The sequence below is a fragment of the Malus sylvestris genome, chromosome 10 (assembly GCF_916048215.2).
Source record: "Malus sylvestris chromosome 10, drMalSylv7.2, whole genome shotgun sequence".
Taxonomy (NCBI): domain Eukaryota; kingdom Viridiplantae; phylum Streptophyta; class Magnoliopsida; order Rosales; family Rosaceae; genus Malus; species Malus sylvestris.
In genome coordinates this window covers 36,788,128-36,807,112 of record NC_062269.1, presented here as the reverse complement: position 1 = coordinate 36,807,112, position 18,985 = coordinate 36,788,128, and the positions used below count along the sequence as shown (strand labels likewise).

The window sequence follows — 18,985 nt, the reverse complement described above, 5'->3', positions numbered from 1 at the left end:
CCGGATTTTGCTAAAAAATTGCATTTTAAGCAAATCACGTCGTGTAGTCTATTATTATTTTTTATTTGTATAAACACTGATCATAAGGTAATATGAGTGAATTTTTGGTGTGACGGTGTGATTAGTAACTAATAAGAATTTTGCTTCAAAAAATTAAGAATTAGAGAAATTTGGGACTTATTCACAGTATGCGGTTCCCCCCTTGGAAGATTGTATGATGTTGTCTTATTGAACATTTCCAGCACACAGAATCACACAATTACGTGTGCAAATTTTTTATTTTTTTTTATTTTTTTTATAAATAAAGATTTGGGTAGAAACAGATGTGGAATCAAACATTCTGCAACCCATGTATATAGATCATTTTAATAAATATTAACCCTAATTAAAAGAAAGTATTGCTAATGAGGTGATGATCGTGCAGCACTACTATCAAAATTGGATTTTACAATCATTTTATTAATGATCATCCTAGTCACCACCAATTATCTTTTTCTTTTGTAGGCCCACACCAGGTGCAAGTGGAAAAATGAAACAAAAAATACTTTGCTATTGGAAAAATTGATGCAAAACTGAACACAGTTGTATAATTTGCGTTCAAGGATTTATACAATCGACCGCACTTAGTAGAATAAGAATTTGTTGTTGCTGCTGCTTTCCCTTGTTCTTGTTATTAATTTATGTGATGCATGTATGGGACACAAGGAGCTGCATAAGGAACGGAGTATATGCAGCTTTTGGACAGTTTTCAAGCATTTGAATTTGGATGTTCAATAAAAAATTATAAAAAGAAAGGGGAAGCCTTTCTCTTCTACCATGCTATCAAGAGCCCAGCCCAACTTCCCTGCAACTGCAATTCCTACACCTTTGTTCCTCTTCTTCTCTTCTTAATTGCTTATAAGATTCAGTCCCAACTGCATTACAAATATTTGGTGTAAAAGTCAGAATTTTGTAAATGTTCAAGGCATCTCTTCAATGCTTGACCCTTGCCAGCAAAAGCCTGCAGAATATATAGACAAGTGAGACAAATTTTGAACTTGAGTTTAGAAGGCTTCTTCTTTTTTTGTCTCTCTATAAACAACTTGTTAGTTTTCTTCAAATGCGATATTATACTTTAAATTACACTAATTTATGGGGACAAATTGGAAGCGGGCATTCTGCGAACTTTGGCTCGTTTCCTATGGCTTCAATTTTCCAGGAAGATCAAAGTGGACTCATGAACCCATGAATGAGCTAAGCTAATTCAAATGAAAACAAGTTCATCAAACTGGCCTAAAATTTAACTAAAAAATAAGTGTTTTTTTACAAGAAGAGGCACAGGAAAAATACAACAAAACCAAAAGACATCATCTTTTCATTTGACAAACAGAAAACCGGAACTATTATTCTCAACAGGGTATTGACCAAAGGGCTTCATTCTCTCAGACACATTTGGTTCTTCTTCTTCACCAGCCAAGGCCGTGTCATTTGTTGCTTCACTTGCATTCAAAGAGGGGTACTTATCAGATTTGCCGAAGTGCCCTTCTTCTTCTTGTACAATGGATTGATTGCACAAAGCCCATTATTTCCTCTCACATCCAACCTCTTCCCAAGCCTCTCAATGAAATCCTCTGGAAGTGACAGGGCCCCACTCAGCTGGTTGTTGCTCAGGTTCAGCCGATCCAAACTTGGGAGTGTCCCTAAACTTGTAGGGACTATCCCATTGAGTCTGTTGTTGTCCAGAGAGAGAGCACTGAGATTTTTCAAGGAAGGTAGAGAGTTAGGTAATTTGCTAATCAACCCGCATCCTGAAAAGCTAATAACATGTTTAGTACTTGAATCTAACTTTTTAAACTTCAAAACAATTTTCAAGTTTTAGGCCTTAAAAACTTGTTCGGTAGGACTATTTTAAAAAACTGAAGTCAAGATTAACTAAAAAATATAATCTATTATCTAAAAACATAAAAAGTGAGTTTTTAAACTTAAACTCACTTATTTCTTTTCTTTTCCTCCTCCACACTCTCACTTCAAATCTATCTCTCTTTTCTTATTTCTCTCCTATATTTTTTTTACCTTTTTCGTCTTTCCTTCAATCCGTTCTCTTCATTCTCTCGGTTATTTTCTCACTTCTCTTCCTCTCTATCTCGTCTAATCCTCTCTCTTATTTCTCTTTCCTTCAATCATATCTTACTTTCTTTCCTCCTCTCTCTCCTGTGACCTTCCCTCCTTTTAGATCTCTTTGTCTAGTTTAAGTCATAAGATTTTAAAAAAAATTCAATTGCAAACCAATCAAGTTTTTAAATTTTAAAGAAAATTGTTTTCAAAAAATATTCTTAAGAAATGTTTTAAGAAATGATAAAAATTTTCAAATAAGATACCAAACAAGTGCTAAGAAATTTGAGATTTTTTTAGTTTCCCTACAAACTGAGGAATTTCTGAATTGATTGGGTTTTTCTCAGCTACCCAATACTCTAAAATCTCCAAACCTGAAAGGGAGTCTGGGATTGGCCCATTGATCAAGTTTTGACTCTAATCAAACAACACCAACCTCTTGAACTACCCTACATCTGGAGGGATCGGTCCTCTGAGCCTATTAGAGCTCAAATCAATCTTTTGGAGGAGCTGAAGTTGCCCTACAGAGTTAGGCACCTAACCTTCTAGAACATTCCAGCTCAAATCCAAGATTGTCAAACTCCCCAACCCTCCAATTTCTTGTGGGATTTCACCACTTAGGTTGTTGTAACTTAGGTCAAGCTGCTGTAGTCTCACCAACCCACCAATTTCCCTAGGGATTTTTCCTTGTAGGTTGTTCTGCGAGAGGTTGGGAACCCTTAAGTTTTTATTTTTTGACGAGTTTGGGGGGATTTCTCCTGAGAGAACTGGATTGGAAACAAGGGCTAGGGTTTCCAAGGAACAATGCACCAAATAGTGATGGAGAGAGAGCGACTAGTGTAGTTACCAATTTTTCAAGTAAGGTAATTTGAGGAGGGAACTTGAAAGGGAAGCAGAGGATTTGCAAGAAGGGGTGCGCGTATCAGGGCCAATGAATCTTTGTGACATGAAAAATTGGAGGATTTTCATCACCAATCTCACATTGAACACCAGGCCATGGAGTCTCATCACAGGGCTGTGGATGCTCTTGGGCCTAGCTGAGGTCCTCTAGAAGGGCACCCAAAACTTCATAAAGTCCCAAATGCTCCTCCCTTTCTATCTATCATCCTTTCTGAGTTTTGCTGCCCTGAAATCAACCCACCTCCCAAAATGAGAAACCCAAGAAAGAAAAGAGGCAAAGAAGCCATGAAAGGGATTAGTGGAGAGCAATAGGTACCGTTTGGTATATGGGATGAGATGGAATGCAGTGGAATGGAAAGCACTCGTCCCACATTTGGTGCGCCAAATTGTTTAGGACGCACTGTCTTATGAAACGAATTTTAGTCATTTTTTTTGTTCCACTTTCCTTTTGGAATGACTTGTTCAAGTTCGTGGAACACAAAATTATAATTTTTTTAGACAACAATACCCCTTTTCTTTTTTATTGATTCCACTGTCTTACCCTCCCTCTCCCTCTTGTAGCCTCATTCTCTCCTGTAGCAGGCTCTTCCTCCACCACAAACCCAACAACCCAACTATGGCTAACCCAATCCCAACAAACCCAGTTTCTTCTTCTTCTCCGCTAGTATTTTTGAGTGCCATTAAAGAGATATCCAAATCGAATCGACAGAAATGAGAAATGAGATGGTGGTGATTTCAGTGAAGCCCGTCTTCATTGCAGGAGTCCTCACTCCCTCTCTGTCCTCGCCGTCCTCCTCTTATCGGCCCCTACTTCCCCTTTCTACAGAACCCTCTCTTTCTCAATTCACCCATGTATGTGTTCGTTAGCTCTTCTGCAACTACTTATTCTTACCATTCTTTTACCTTTTTTTTTCTTTAATTTTTCGACTGGTTTTATTGGTAAAGAAGTAGCAAGAAAGTTTAGATATTGAATGGTTTTCATATTTTATATATGGGAAAGAAATAGATTCAAAGGTCTTCCATGTATTTTTTTTTTTTTTGGTATTAACGGGTGATTTTCTTCTTCTTCTTTTTTTCTAGGGTTTGGTGTTTTTTATGGTGTTTGAGGAGAGATTTTTCAGTGTGATCGGTACACGGAATGGTACATCACGTGTTATTATACAAATAGTGAGATATGTGTGCTAAAAAATTAATAACTTAAAAAATAAAATTTCTCACCACTCCTATTAAAACACGTGGTGTACCACTTGTGTTCCCGTCATAACTAAAAATTTCTCGTGTCTGAGTTGGGTTGCTGTTAAAATCTGAGAAATGAGAATTACGATGTGATTCAGGACTAGTTTGAAGTGTGGATTTGCGGTTACTTTGGGACAAAAAACTGCGAAAAGTACGAGTTTCTGATTGACTTTGTGAATGCAGAAGCAAATTGGATATATGGAGTGTTGGGATGATGGTAGAATGGAGACCTTGCAAGTGGTGGCTATAAGGGCACCTCACTGGTACATTCCAACTACTTATTTTGCTTCCATTGCATTTAGCTATGATTGTAGGAATAGAATTAGGATTGAGGTGAGGTTACTGCATAGTTTTTTGATATTCTGAGTCAGTCGCCTTAATTAACTATCATTGCAGACAATTGCATTGGTTTTCTGCAGCTCTGCCATCAAGAGTAATGGATTCATTCGAGTGGATTGCTATGGGGGGCCTTAATCAGATGAGAAGAGATGTGAGTGATTGAAGCAACTTTGTGATTGCTTGTATGTATGCTCAATTATATATTGCCACTTTGCTAAGCCTGAAAATTTATTTATGTGGAGTGCAATTATGTGATGGTGTTGGTATTGCCTATCTTTTAAATGCAATCAGACGGGCAATACCAGGGCTGCTTATTGGAACGAATCTAGGTAATCCGTGTTTTACATATCATATCTCGGTGAAGTCTGGAATATAACCTCCAGGTTCCGAAAGGACTGTAAATGTTGTGGAACCTTCCAATACGGCACTCAATTCCAAAGTTTTTTTTTTTTTAAGGATAAAATTTCATTACCGTAATCAACCATTTACAAAGATGCTAAATGGATACATATGCTCCAGTGATCAATTTCTTGATCTGAAGATAATAAGTACAAATTACAAATTACAAATAATTTTAAACTCCTATAGGGCCATCACACAAATCACACCACTACAACAAGAAATTCCGAGATTGATATATCCCATAGACAACGTGACATACCAAGCACCGAAACCTCACCAAAACCATCGCGAGACAGCAAGGCATCCCATAGATTTGTGTGTGTTGTACAAGTGTTATTGTTTTAGGGAAATATTTTAGTTAGACATATTAGGTATTAAAACTAGGGTAAATTACACAGTAACCCCTCAAGTTTGAGGTCTATTACAACCACATACAACATCTTTAAAACATTTCACTTTCATACCTCATGTACTATTTTATTTCAAAATAATACATCCGTTACATTTTCCATCCATTGATCGGTTAAATGCTGATGTGGCTGCCAAATGTATGCCACGTGGCATAAAAAATAATTTTTAATTTAAAAAAAAAAAACCTTAATCTTCTAAATTAAAAAAACCAAAACAAAAAAACAAAAACAAAAACAAAAACAAAAACAAAAGTTGAACCCGCAACCCCCACCCTTACCCAACCTGCAACCCAGAAGAAGAAGAAGAGGAGAGGAAAAAAAAAAAACCCATCTCTCTTTCCCTACAACCCAGATCATGTCTTCCCCAATGAGTGTGGATTTAAGGCGGAGGGTGGGTGTGCTGGGTTTTTTTTTTTCTTCCTTTCTGGGTTGCAGGTGGGTAGCGGAAGATGGGAAGATGGGTGCACGGAAGAGGTGGAGATGGGTGCAGATGAGGAGGTGGAGGATGGGTGTGCACCACGGATGGAAGATGATTTGGAAGGGGCATTGCTGAGATCTGGACTTCGCCGTCTCCGGGGGGGGGGGGAAGGGGGTTTTATAGGATCTGGGTTCGCCCGAGAGAGGGGATAGGCCTCGCACGGGGGCCGGGGGGGGAAGGGATCTGGGTTAGGCTCCTTTTCATTGCCACGCTCTCTGTTATCCTCACCACAAATCCTTCAACTCCGCACCACGACTCTGTATGTATTGCCCCTTCTTCCCTAAATCCATTTTCTCCCAATTATTTATTTCATTAATTAATGTTTAGATTGAAATTTCGAAGCTTTAGCAAAACCCAGATGTTAATTTCACTGATTAATCACAACCCACGTTCTAATTTTCACATCTGAACAATCCCAGATTGGAAACAAAAAGAAAACCCATGTGAAAATCTTGGAGTAGTACAAAACCCAGATGTTAATTTTTCAATTAGATAGGATTGAAGTTTTAATCTTGATGTTTAATTGATTGCGGGCACTTTCAACAACTGGGATATGGGTTTTGCCGACGGGATCAGGGTTCCAAGTTTTATGGTTGTTCTCCTTCTTCTTCTTCTTCCAGGTTCTTCTCCTTCTTCTTCTTCTTCTTTCAAGGTTCAGGTACAGGGTGATGGGATTTGGATCTTCTAACCTTTTTTTTTATTATTTATTTAGAAGATTAAGGTTTTTTTTTTTAAATATTTAATTTTTTTTGCCACGTGGCTTACATTTGGCAGCCACGTCAGCACTTAACGGATCGATGGATGGAAAATGTAACGGATGTATTATTTTGAAATAAAATAGTACATGAGGTATGAAAGTGAAATGTTTTAAAGATATTATATGAAGTTGTAAAAAACCTCAAAATCTAAGGGGCTACTATGTAATTTACCCTTAAAACTAAGATTTGTGGGTATGTTTGCTGAATAAGACACTTAAACTAAGATTCCTCTGTATTTACGTCAATCTTTCAGACTATCAATGTCTCAAAAAAATAGAGATGCTATTAGGAAATTATCCAAAGTCATTACGAGGTTACTGATTGTCACACTTTGCACGACTATCAATCACACCATCGATATTATTTCTTTGTTTTTCAACTGAATTAGCTCAAGTTCGGTGGTATTCTATCGTATACAGTGATTTATTCTTTCTTGATCTCTACCTCTTACATTTGGCGACCATGCGAGAGATATAAAAGGAGATATGAATGCAAATGGATAAAATGTGGTGTTATCCACACACCTCTTTTTACCTAGTAGTGTTACGACGATAATTGCCAAGATGTGTGAATAGCACCACCTTTTGATGACATTATAGACTTCCAGTGTCTATATCAACTAAATAGGCTGATACTGATACCCATTTTAATTAGGCATGTTAAACCTAGAAGATGTGTGTGTGTGCATGTATAAAAGGTGGTGCTATTCACACACCTCTTTTTACCTCCCACACACCGTTTGGTCTTTTGATTTTCTTCAATTCATTCAACCCAACGATTGAAACTAAATGAGTGTGTAGAAAGTAAACAATGTGTGTGGATACGTATAGCACCACCTATACATATATTCCATTATTTTTGGCTTCTCTGGAAACGGGAAAGCTAAGCATTGCCGGGTGTGTGGATGTGAACTTGAAAATGCTATAAATGCTGCTTGAAGACAAGTACCTCATGCAGGTGGATTATAACGAAGATTGACCAAGGAGGAGGAGATGTATGTTAACGACGAATTAGAGAAAAAAAAGAACAGAGATTCAAAACCATGTATACTGGTTTATTTGGTCTTAATTAGAGACAGAAAACAGATTCAAAGCCAGGCATACTGGTGTATTTGGTCTTATCTATTTTTGTTTGGATATTAAAATTAAAAGTAATGTTAAGGAGCCTTGTGAATCGCAGTGCTTCCTTTACAAGGAGGTAGTGGTATCCTGAGAGACGAGCATCATCAAACAATAAGCATCAATGTGGGGCGAAATTGTCTTAAGATCAAAACATCTAATGCTTGCCTCTAGTGGCGGATCCAATGTGGGGGAGTTGGCTGCTGTAGAACCTAATAGCATATAAAATCCTCCTTTGAAATTTCGTTTGACCCTTATACTAGCTGGACAAATGAAATAAGGAGACCTTTAATCAATATTGTTGTAAATAATGGGTATGTTTGCCCACAGGTGTATAGTAATATGTATAATAAAGTACCACATGTGTATAGTAAAGTACCACATATGTATAGTATAGACTCACAAGTTTAATAGTGTCATTTGTTTGTTTCCTATGAGGTTGCTCTATAAATAGAGCACTACATTTGATCAAATGAGACTTGGAAGAAAAAAACATTTAATAGCAATAATATACATTACTTCCTCTGCAACAGCTTGTGTTGGTATAATAATTTGTAACTGCTTCGTTCCTATCCAGAGTAAAGGTTATCTCTCTAAATTTTGCCTATTTATAACAAATATTCTTTAGATTGACATAAACCAAAACTGTTATGTATTCTGTTTCACTTAAAAATAAAAATAAAAATAAAAGTTTAGCATGCTATTTCTTAAACAAGCTGAACACTTATCAAACACGCAAACCCCTTCTCCACTCAGACTTCATATCTCCTAAATTAAAGTTTCTCCGGTGGTCAAGTTCGGTTAGGCCCCCTTCATCTCACTTGGTTGTATCTCTGAATCAATCATATTAGTATTTTTCTCATCTTCAGCTCATTGGGATTTTTAGGGTTTTTGTATTGATTGATTGATTTGGAATGAATTTTTTGCAAAATAAATTATAAATTGGCAATTATAAGTAAAAGTATGATCAGTTTTTGGAAGCTTCTGTTTTATGACCCCATCGTTATAAATTTCTAGCTTCGCCACATGCCTCGGCTCAATTTGAGATTTTTCTATTTTTGTTCTATTGTGTACACATTCACATATTTAATTTCTATTTATTGTTTGTAGCAATTTAACACCTTTATTTCTTACAATTTTATGCAAAATTTAAGACGAAAAAAATTATGAAAATTAAAGCAATTTTTATGTGTCCATGTCAACACGATCATGAATTCCTCGTATCGTTCATCGATGATAGAGAACATCAGCAAACCCCATAAATTGACTGATTAAGATTGAGTTAGGACGAGTCATCAAACTCCAGAAGATGCATGCAGCCCAAATCATTGCCCTTGTTCCGTGATCAAAGCGGTATATAAATATTTATTTTATAATCAGATGAAAGTAGTGTATAGTTTGGCAAATTAAAACCAAACTCGTTTTTGTTTTTGTGTTCTTGGAGTGTCCCTCTCGTTACTACAAAATCTAATTACATACATAGAATATGACTATTTGGCTAATAATATCTTCCATGATTCGATTGCGAAACAGAGAGATATTGAAGTAACCAATCAGCAAATGACAAGCCAGGATCTCCACGAGTGATTGTTCCCCAGCTTTTAATTAAAATAAAGCAAGTCACAAAGACACCACCCAAAAATTTGTGGCCAGAAAAGTGAAATGTAAGCAAAGTTACGGTTTATTATTTTTATAAAATGATCCAATATTACAGTTTTATCAATTTAGGAATTATATTTTTATAGGCACCACATGAAATATAGTATATATAAAGTTATATGATAGCTGTCATTTGTTATTACGGTCTAGTAGTATTATTCTTTATGTGTAAGTGAGAGGTATTCGTTTATTGTTAAAGATAAATTTGAATCATATTATTACTAGTTCATTGTACGGCTTAACCTACTCGCCTACCTTCTTAGTATAGATAATACTGTTTGTAAAAAAAAAAAAGTACATATGATAGCTTCCAATTTTATACATTTCTAAATAAAATAGGAGTCAGATGTGAAACGCGAGTTATCCAATGTCTCACAATAGGTTGATAACGGGATACACGTCTATATTGTCATTATGATTCTATGATTAATCATGCTTAGACTTTTAGATAAGTTCAAACTTAATCTAGACCTAAGAGAATATTTGGATTTCGAAAAGGTGGATTATGTATTTTCGGTTTTGTTCTCTGATACAAAGACTCAAATCTTAAGACTCATTTTGAGTTTAAGATTTGAGTCTTTGTATTGGAGAATAAAACGTTACACTCAAAACTTGTATTTAAAATTTAACAATTTGATTAGGTTCATGATTACACTCAAAACTCATATTTTAGTTTTAACAATTTAGTTATGTGCATTTGAGTTTTAACAATTTGGTTACGAGTCTTAAAACATTGATTTATTAAAAAGCTGAGGTGTCAAGGATTGACCCACACCCACGAAAAATTGTAAACTTGTGTAAAAGATGAGTAACCGAAAGTTCAGGTTTTTGATTTCGATATCCAACTACCGTGAATGGAAACACTTGTAGAGTTTAAAAAACACATATACACAGAGAGAGAGAGAGAGAGAGAGAGAGAGAGCTAATTTTAATCAATTGCTCATAAGCACAAGAAACCACATAACCTAGAAAGGTTCACTTCTGTAATGGTAATACCTACCTTCCTACGTTTTCCCAAAAAATAAAAAAAATAAAACCTTCATACGTGGCCCTAATAATCCAGAGAACTGCGGGCCATGCATGCATGCACGTCACAATCTGTACATATCTGTACATATATACAAGACGATCGATCTTTAGCCATCAAATGCCACGCGTCACGTCATTTTCTGACATGGATTTTGCTATTTGACTTTAACTCCTTTATGTGATTGGCTTTTGTGGTGTTAAAAACGCACAAGTGGCAGCTTGTTTTTAGGTAGCAAGTTCCAACCTTCTCAATTAAGGTTTCTACCAAAAAAAAAAAATCTTCTCAATTAAGGTTCACTTATCCAAATGGTTATACAAATACAAATCCAATTCTTATTTTCACTTTTATCCGGCAAAAAAAAAGTATATAAAAATGCAGAATTTTCCATTATTTTGGCTATTTATGGAAGCAGCCAATATTCCTACGCCAAGCCCAATTCGGAACCCTGGGGGCATACCTGGTAAATCACTAGAAAGCCAAGGTGACATCTCTAATAATTGAAGTGTCTTAATTATTGATCAAATATCCGGCAGTGCCCTAATCTCACAGTATTAAAACCCCTTCATTTGGAACTTCTTTTACCAACCAAATATAAAAACCCACATTTCGCCCCACAAGCATCTCAAGCACTGCCGCTTCTTCTCTCTCCCACGTAAGATGGCCAAACTTCAACAAAATCTAGTGCAAGATTTAGCGAAACCCTACAAATCCAGAGAATATTATCCTCACAAAGCTAAAGGGATATCCATCTTGGCCTTTTTCTTCTCTATGCTAATTTACATTTGCATCTTCTATATCTTCAACATCTCCCTCTCAACTGTCTTCAACAACTCCAAGTTCTGGTTTGCCATATCCAACACCCTCATCCTCATTATCGCTGTCGACTGTGGCGCATTCTCTTCGGCCTCCAAAGACCAACAAGACCATTTTTACCAAGAGTACATGATGCATAGCCAAGCAGCTCGTAGTGCTTCCTCATTTGTTTCTCAATACCCTCAAATTGTCAACAAAAGCAGTCCTAAGCAATTAGAGGCGGGAAACAATAGGAAAACAAAGAATGAAGAAGTACTCCTCGTACCTCAAAATACAGAAATCGTCCAAGAAAAGAGGGTAGTCCACGTGTTGAAAGGCGATAATGATCAGAATAAAAGTTGTAGCACTGGAAGAGAAAATGTTCGGGAAAAAACTTATCGGCGAAGTAAGTCTGAGAAAGCGAAAAGAGGAGTGATCAACAATGAGAGGAAGAACACTCTAAGGAGGTCAGAGACGACTTATCAGAAGCACAAACCAACTGCTGATGAAGACAATGAATTTTCGACCATGTCTAACGAAGAACTAAACAAAAGAGCCGAAGAGTTTATTCAGAGGTTTAACAGACAAATTAGGCTTCAATCAACAGCTACAACCTTCACTTAAATCTAGAAATTATAGTTCCATACATACATACATATATATATATATATATATATATATCAAAGAGAGTTAAGTAGAGATCTTTCAAAATTTTGATGCCTTCTTTCTTCAACTTTTTTTTTTCTTTTCTTTTTCGTTCATCTGTCAATAATATGTAAATGCTTTGGACTTTTTAGTTTAGTATGAATATATATATATATATATATATATATATATATATTTGTACCAATGTGTATCTAGCTATTCATTAAGAATTTTCCTTTTTCCTTGAATTCCTTCTTAGTATATTTGTCCCATACTTATATTGTCATTTTAATGCACTTTAGAAACATCTGAGCACTTCTTTAATGCTTCATAAGCAAGAAACCAGAAGGGTACATATATATGTAAGTATGTAGAGGTGACAAATCAATCTATTGAGTTGTTACATGCGTACCCGATAAGACCCATTTAATTTGATATCACCAAAATATAAGGGTGAAATTGGTGTTGGTGATGATGATGTAAAGTGAATTCAAACTAAATGTTAACAAACCGATGGGTTGATTGCCACCTCTATATGTATGTATGTACCATATAAGATGTAGGGTTGTTGAATTCTTTCTTGTGTCTATCTTCAAAATTAAAAATTGTTTCTTGTAATGCTGAGAAAGTTAGGGTGGGTTAGTTCACTCGAAAAATAGATACATAAATGGGAGGGAGGGACGGACGGAGGCCATAGCTAATTAGCTCGAGAGAGAACCAAGAAACAGATCTAACCAAAGTTTTTTTTGTTTGGTTGATAACGACGGAGAAGCCGAATCTATTTTATTAGGGCGGATGAACGTGGACGTGTGAGTTGTTGCTTTCACAGAAGGTGCTAATTAACTGGTATCTTCTATAAATGATTGCAACTTTTTGCAATCCACAAAGATGATTCTTCCTGTATTGCTACTTGCTTAATTGGTATCTCATGTGCAACTTCATTACCAATTTCAGGGGCATATTCTACGAAGATGAGGAATTGTGTAGTTGAAATTTTACAAGTCCGATAATGATATATGTTGTAATACTAGATATTTTTTAGGGTGATGCTATTCACACTTTTATTTCTCTTCCACATATCTCTCAATTTTCGGCCGTCAAATCCAATTAATTGAAGATGATCAATGGATAGAAATTAACAAGGAGTGTATAAAAGGTAAAATGAGTGTGTGGATAGTACCACCCATATTGTATATCCTTATATTTTATTGTCCTCCATAATTTTTTTTAATAGAGTTACAGCGTTAGTTGGTTAAATAGTTAGTTGTTAGAGAAGAGGAGAATCGGTGAGGAATGAACTCACACCAAGGTGCATAGACACGATTGCTTTTCGTAACTGCGGTAAAACGCTATCTGTAAGTGCTTAGTAAATCTTCTTTGTAATATAAGAGAGAATCTGCTCTATGTATAGTGGGAAAAAAGATCTCATATCTATTGTTTCGTACCTTTTTATTTTTATCTCTCTCATCATACATGACTATCCATGTAAACAAGAAAAACTCATAATTGATATGATAGTTTTGCCATGATATATAAGATCATAAACTAATCAGTTTGTCGGCTAGACAATGACATAAGGCATCAATCAAAGCTTAACAATGACATAAAGCATCAAAGCAAATCAGATCTCATCTTTCCGACCACGAACGTCGGAAAGAGAAATGTCAGTCCCCATCTCCATTTGGTTCAGGAGTACTCCTTTTCACAGTCGAATCCCTTTCCTGTTGTAATTTTCATTTAGCTTTAGTTACAACCTTAGTATTGTTGTACACTTACACTTCAGCTTCAGCTTCTGTAATTTTCAAGTTAATTATATGGACTAGTGAAGGTGGCCACAAATCAGAAAGTGTGGATAAAAAAAAAATAGACTCAACCATGGAAGCAATCAACACGTAGTGCCCAATCTTATATGCACTTTAGCACACCACTTTTAGACTTTTTTTTAACTTAATTACTAAAAATATTAGTATTAGAGACAAAACCATAAGAACCAAATTCATTTTAAAATTTTGAGAAATTCGAGTGAATTTGAGAGATTTCATGTGTATTTTAAGCATTCACAAATTTTGTTTCTCCCTCTGAGAATTTGAGGGAATTCACTCCAAATTTTACTTAAAATCTCTAGAAATCAATTAAACTCCATTAAAATCCATAAATTTATAAACAATCTTGCTCTCCTAAGGTTCTCATTTTTAGGACCTATGAGGACTAAATGTATATTAGCCACAAAATTATATTAGTTTAGATTCCAAAGCTTAAAATATTTTGACAACTTAATAAAGTAAAACCAACTTAAAATCCATAAACCATTAGAAAACCCATTTTCTTGTTTTGTTTTATTAAGTTGTCAAATATTTTAAGACTTTGTATCCAAACTAATATAATTTTGTGGTTAATATGCATTTGGTTATCAAAAATCCTGAAGATGAGAACTTTAGGAGAACAAGACTGAATTTCATATATCAGTTAAAATTCTTCAAAATTCTAATTAAATAACACCCAAACTTTAATTACAAAAAACAAAAAAAAAAGCCCATTTAAGAGTAGGCCCAAATTGAGTAGATTGAAATTTGGTTTACAAAAGCACATTCAAGTTCCATTTTAGAGGTAAATAAAGCTCAAAATTCAGTTAAATTCCCGGGAAAGAAAAAGAAAAACGGTCAACCGTCATTCTTCTTCTTCCTCAAACCCTTCACACAATTCACAGAAGAACAAAATTCTCACAAGGAGAAGATCCATAGTGCTTGCCCCAAGCCTTGTGCGGCTTCCTTGCTCCATTTCTATGACCCCATTTCCCCACACCTTCATCTCGCCTTGCACTTGCTCTGCAACAAGATGATGAGCTTCTGCAAGACAAAGACCGCGCCGTCAATCACTTCCAGGTCTCACACTCTCTCTCACTCTCTCTAAATTCACAATTTTTTATTTTTTGTGTGACTTTTTTTCCATTGAATTGAATGTAGGTCTTAGAATTGAGATAGATTATGTTAATTTTGCTAATTTGATCTTACCCATTTGGTTGTTTATGTGGTTAGTTGAGAAAAGATAAGAACTTGGATGGTGAGAGCAGCTTTTTTCAAGGGAATTGTTGATATTATACAGAAACTGGAGCTGGGTTACTGGAAAATTGTCAACTTTTTCTTTTCTAATAATTTTTTGATCAATCTGTAGCTCAAAATTCATAACTTTTTAGTTATTTTACACCTCAAATGCACCTTTTTAACAATAACAATGACACTGTCATACGATCATTCAACCTTAATTTTTTGTGACCCATGTGGCTTCTGATGTGATTAATTGGTAGTTTTTTATGGCTAGGTATTGCTTAATTTTCTGAAATCAGTTTGAAAGCTTTACAAACTTGTTGCCCGGATCTCTGGGATTTGCTTGGGGTGGGTCTCGTGGTTGTTTGTGTATGAGTTTTGTGCTCAGAAGACTTTATTCAAAATATGGAACAATTAAGTTACAGATAAACTAGAAATTCACACTGATGAACCACCTGTGCATAAAATTTAGATGGTTTCGGAAACCCGTTCCTTCTTAGAGTTGCTCCCAAACAAATCAAACTCTATGGTTTATAGTCATTGCTTCTCAAAAACCGCTTCCGTGTAAACCAAACTCTGTGTTATGTTTCTAGGTGCATATGTTATTAACATTAACTCGATGAATTGTTATTTTGTCGTTGTAAGATTTTCAAAGAACTTAGTAACCTCGTCTCAATGAACTGGTGATTTCAAACATATGATTTCTTTTTTCTCATTCTTCACCAGTTGTAATGTGTTTTTGCAGGAAACTTCTCCATCAGTTGTACTAAGGAAGAAAACACAATCTACAAACTTGTACAGGCTTAGTTTTGCTAATAAGATTTTTCCAGCAATGATGTAGCAGTTTTTATACGCATCTGCAGCTGTGCTTTAATTTCGATGCAGTAAAGACAGATTTTGTCTATTGGTTTGCATCTTCTCCCAGATCATTACCATGTTCCTAAACTCAGTTAATCCGTCGTGCCTCCGGGTCACAGATTACCATGTTGCAGCTAAATTGGCTGCAGATCAAAGCGGATTACAGCGTTGTAAGGTTTTGCCCTTTTATTAGATCTAAAAGCATTGTCCTATACTTACCTTCTTGTTCTGAATGTTATCGAATGGTTTATTTTCAGAGGAAAACTAATGGAAAAGGCTTGAAAACTTTGAGTTTTAACGATAAGGACAAAATAAAGAGTAAATTGAACAGTACCAAGATTGATTTTTTAGTGTAAAAATATGGTTTTTCGTTAAAGTGAACAGTATCAGAAACTTTTTGTTAAAGTTTCCTTATTTTCGGAGTTCATGTCATTTCGTTTGAGTTTCAAAGTTTCTTTGGTGCCCTTCTTGATAGGTTTACCTTGCGGACGCAAGAGGCAATGGTTTTCACAGTGAAGGAAAGATTGTTGGTGTAGATCCAACCTACGATCTAGCTGCTCTTAAGGCGTTCATATTCGTTCATGGACGATAGATGATCATTGACAGCTTAAGTTTCCGTTTTATTTTCGGTTGCTTTTGCTTGAAACCGTTGGTGGACTATGCTCTTGAAGTGTTTTGCACATGTAAATTCCAGGTTTACAGCCTTCAATGGTGGAATTTTTGCTGGGAATCCAGGAGGGGCCGTTGATTGATTCGTATGGGCATATCATTGGAGTTAACACAGCAACTTTCATTCGCAACTTTAATCTTTAAGCTTATTCCTCAGCATCAAACTAGGAAGAGAACTAGAATCAAAGTGGCATCGCCCGAATGCGGTAACTCGTTCTTAGTTAAGACTTTTGAATGCTTGTATACTCTCTCTTCGTATCGCAAATGTGATATGGTACATTTGCGATACGAAGATAAGATTTTGATCAAAACTTGCCGTTGTACGTATTCATCATATTCAAATGTCTCTATGAAAAACAATGTGCATAACATTTCACAGAAGAAAAGATAAATCACAAGACTTTAGCACATGAGATATCTCAAATGCGAAAAGAAAGCTTCATGCCAATCTGTTCAAGAAACCCTTCTGATGAACGAAAACATCGATCTTCGAAAGAAAATCGAATTCATTCATGGGTGGCCACACACACAATGCAAGTTCTAAGCAAATTGACATGAATACAAAACAGTTTCTATCATTCATAGAACCAAAGGCTTACCTGCAGATTCAAATTAGAGTAGTTTCGAATATCGTCTTGTCAAAACAACGAATGCAAAACATCCCAATACAAAACACTATTTTATAAATTGTTTTGCTTCTAGAACGAAAGCAGAGACAACTGTTCTTCAACAGAGCAACCAACGTGACAAGAAGCACGGCAAGAAGAAGGGATGAGAATGAGACCGAGGCAGCGCTGCTCCATCGGAGACGGCGAGGACCGCCGTGTGCTCCGATACTCCACCGCATCCTGAAGAATGATGTTGCCCTGTTTGTCGATGCAGTGAAAGGTCCCCAGGAAAAACCGGCCGTCCCTGATCCCAACTAGCATTCGCCGGAACAGAAGCTTCCTGGCGCGGTTCACGGCCGCTGGCTCCGACCCATCTGAGCTCGCCACCTGAATCAGCGTTTCCGCCGCTTCTTGTTCCATGTTCGGGATTCCGGGTTTAGAAAGATCGGATTCGAATCGGCCACTGCTGCTGGGGAAAAGAAGGAGAAAGATGATAGTTGAAAAAAGGAAATTTGGGGCAAATGTAATATAAAATAAAACCTCAAAAAAGTTTGAGGCAATTTTAAATTTGCCCCTTGAATTATAGTGATTGGTCCATTTTCGTCCTCAAATTTGTTTTCAAAGCAAGTTAGTTTTAAGAGTAAATTGTAACAATAATCCCTTAACTTTAACTCAATTGGAGCAATGGTCCCTCAACTAAAAATCAATTACCATTGGTCCCTCAACTCATCAAAACGTGCATCTATAGTCCTTCAACTAAAAGTCCATTACCATTGGTCCCTCAACTTTAATCCAACTGGAGAAATGATCCATCAACTTTAACCTAATTAGAGTAATGATCCCTCAACTTTAACCCAATTGTAGCAATGGTCCTTCTAACATAACTCATTTTGACAAAATTCTAACGAAGTTGACAAAAATGATCATAGCTACACGTTTTGATGAGTTGAAGTACCCCAATTGTAGCAATGGTCCTTCCAACATAACTTATTTTGACAAAATTCTAATAAAGTTGTTGAAAATGACCATAGCTACACATTTTGATAAGTTAAGGGACTAATGGTAATGAATTTTTAGTTAAGGAACCATTGTTCCAATTTGATTAAAGTTGAGGGACCATTGCTACAATTTACTCTAGTTTTAACTTAAAAAAATTGTTTCATACACAGTCGGTTACAAAAATTAGCATAACTACTGCTAGTGTAATTTAACTTTGTCAACAAAGAAATATAATATAATTTTGTTCAAAAGGAACCAGCTAATGGCTTTATCACGACAGTCCACCTTTAGAAGGGTCGGAAAGACTGACAGAGCCATTTTCGCCTCCCTTTGGGCATCATCATGTGATTCATCAACGCCATGAATTAAACTCATGATGTGTTGGGTGCAATACGGGCTTGTACTTTATCCTGAATCACTATGTCACCCCATGGTGGTTCAATGAAGAAATTTTTTATTGGTTTTTATTTGGTTACTTTTGTTCCATTTAATTTAGTTAGTTTAGTAATTTTAGTTGATACAAAGTTTGAGGGAAGATTTTTGCTCACCACTTTTAAATTTTGAGATCTATATAGTAGATAGACACAAATTTCAAATTTAAAATATAAAATCATCTAACGTTGATAAATAAGTAGTGAGTGTTACTACCACTTAAGAGTAGTAAGCAAAAGTGCACCCCAAAATTTGATGAATAAAAAGTATCCAAAAAGATTCCCCCTTTTAAGAGTGATGCTCACGGGCTCACCTAAGGTCCTCATTTTAAGGACATGTGAGGATTCATTTTATTATAGTCATTAGATTTAGTCAATTACCCCCTTTTTTTTTTACCCGACAACCTGTTTCAAACAACCTTATCTTCCTTGTCCTACCATATCTTTCTCAAGCAGTGTTTAAAATAACAGTTTTGGTGGAAATATCAATAGCACTAGCTTTCGAGAAAATGATGAAA

The 18,985-nt window shown here is 35.8% G+C and overlaps 2 protein-coding genes and 1 long non-coding RNA gene across 3 annotated transcripts; 2 read left to right on the top strand and 1 right to left on the bottom strand.

Moving 5' to 3' along the window:
- The first annotated feature begins 10,973 nt into the window (after positions 1 to 10,973).
- Positions 10,974 to 12,106, top strand: LOC126586058 (uncharacterized). The gene has a single exon (XM_050250764.1). It carries the CDS (start codon positions 11,079 to 11,081, stop codon positions 11,835 to 11,837), a length of 759 nt encoding a protein of 252 aa, XP_050106721.1. The 5' UTR covers positions 10,974 to 11,078; the 3' UTR covers positions 11,838 to 12,106.
- A 2,347-nt stretch (positions 12,107 to 14,453) lies between these two features.
- LOC126586060 (uncharacterized) lies at positions 14,454 to 16,837 on the top strand. Its single transcript, XR_007610729.1, has 3 exons — positions 14,454 to 14,740; positions 15,648 to 15,935; positions 16,236 to 16,837. It is a non-coding gene; the product is annotated as an uncharacterized LOC126586060 (long non-coding RNA).
- A 147-nt stretch (positions 16,838 to 16,984) lies between these two features.
- LOC126586059 (uncharacterized) lies at positions 16,985 to 17,552 on the bottom strand. Its single transcript, XM_050250765.1, has one exon. The coding sequence runs from the start codon at positions 17,455 to 17,457 to the stop codon at positions 17,128 to 17,130; it is 330 nt and encodes a 109-aa protein (XP_050106722.1). The 5' UTR covers positions 17,458 to 17,552; the 3' UTR covers positions 16,985 to 17,127.
- Positions 17,553 to 18,985: the final 1,433 nt, after the last annotated feature.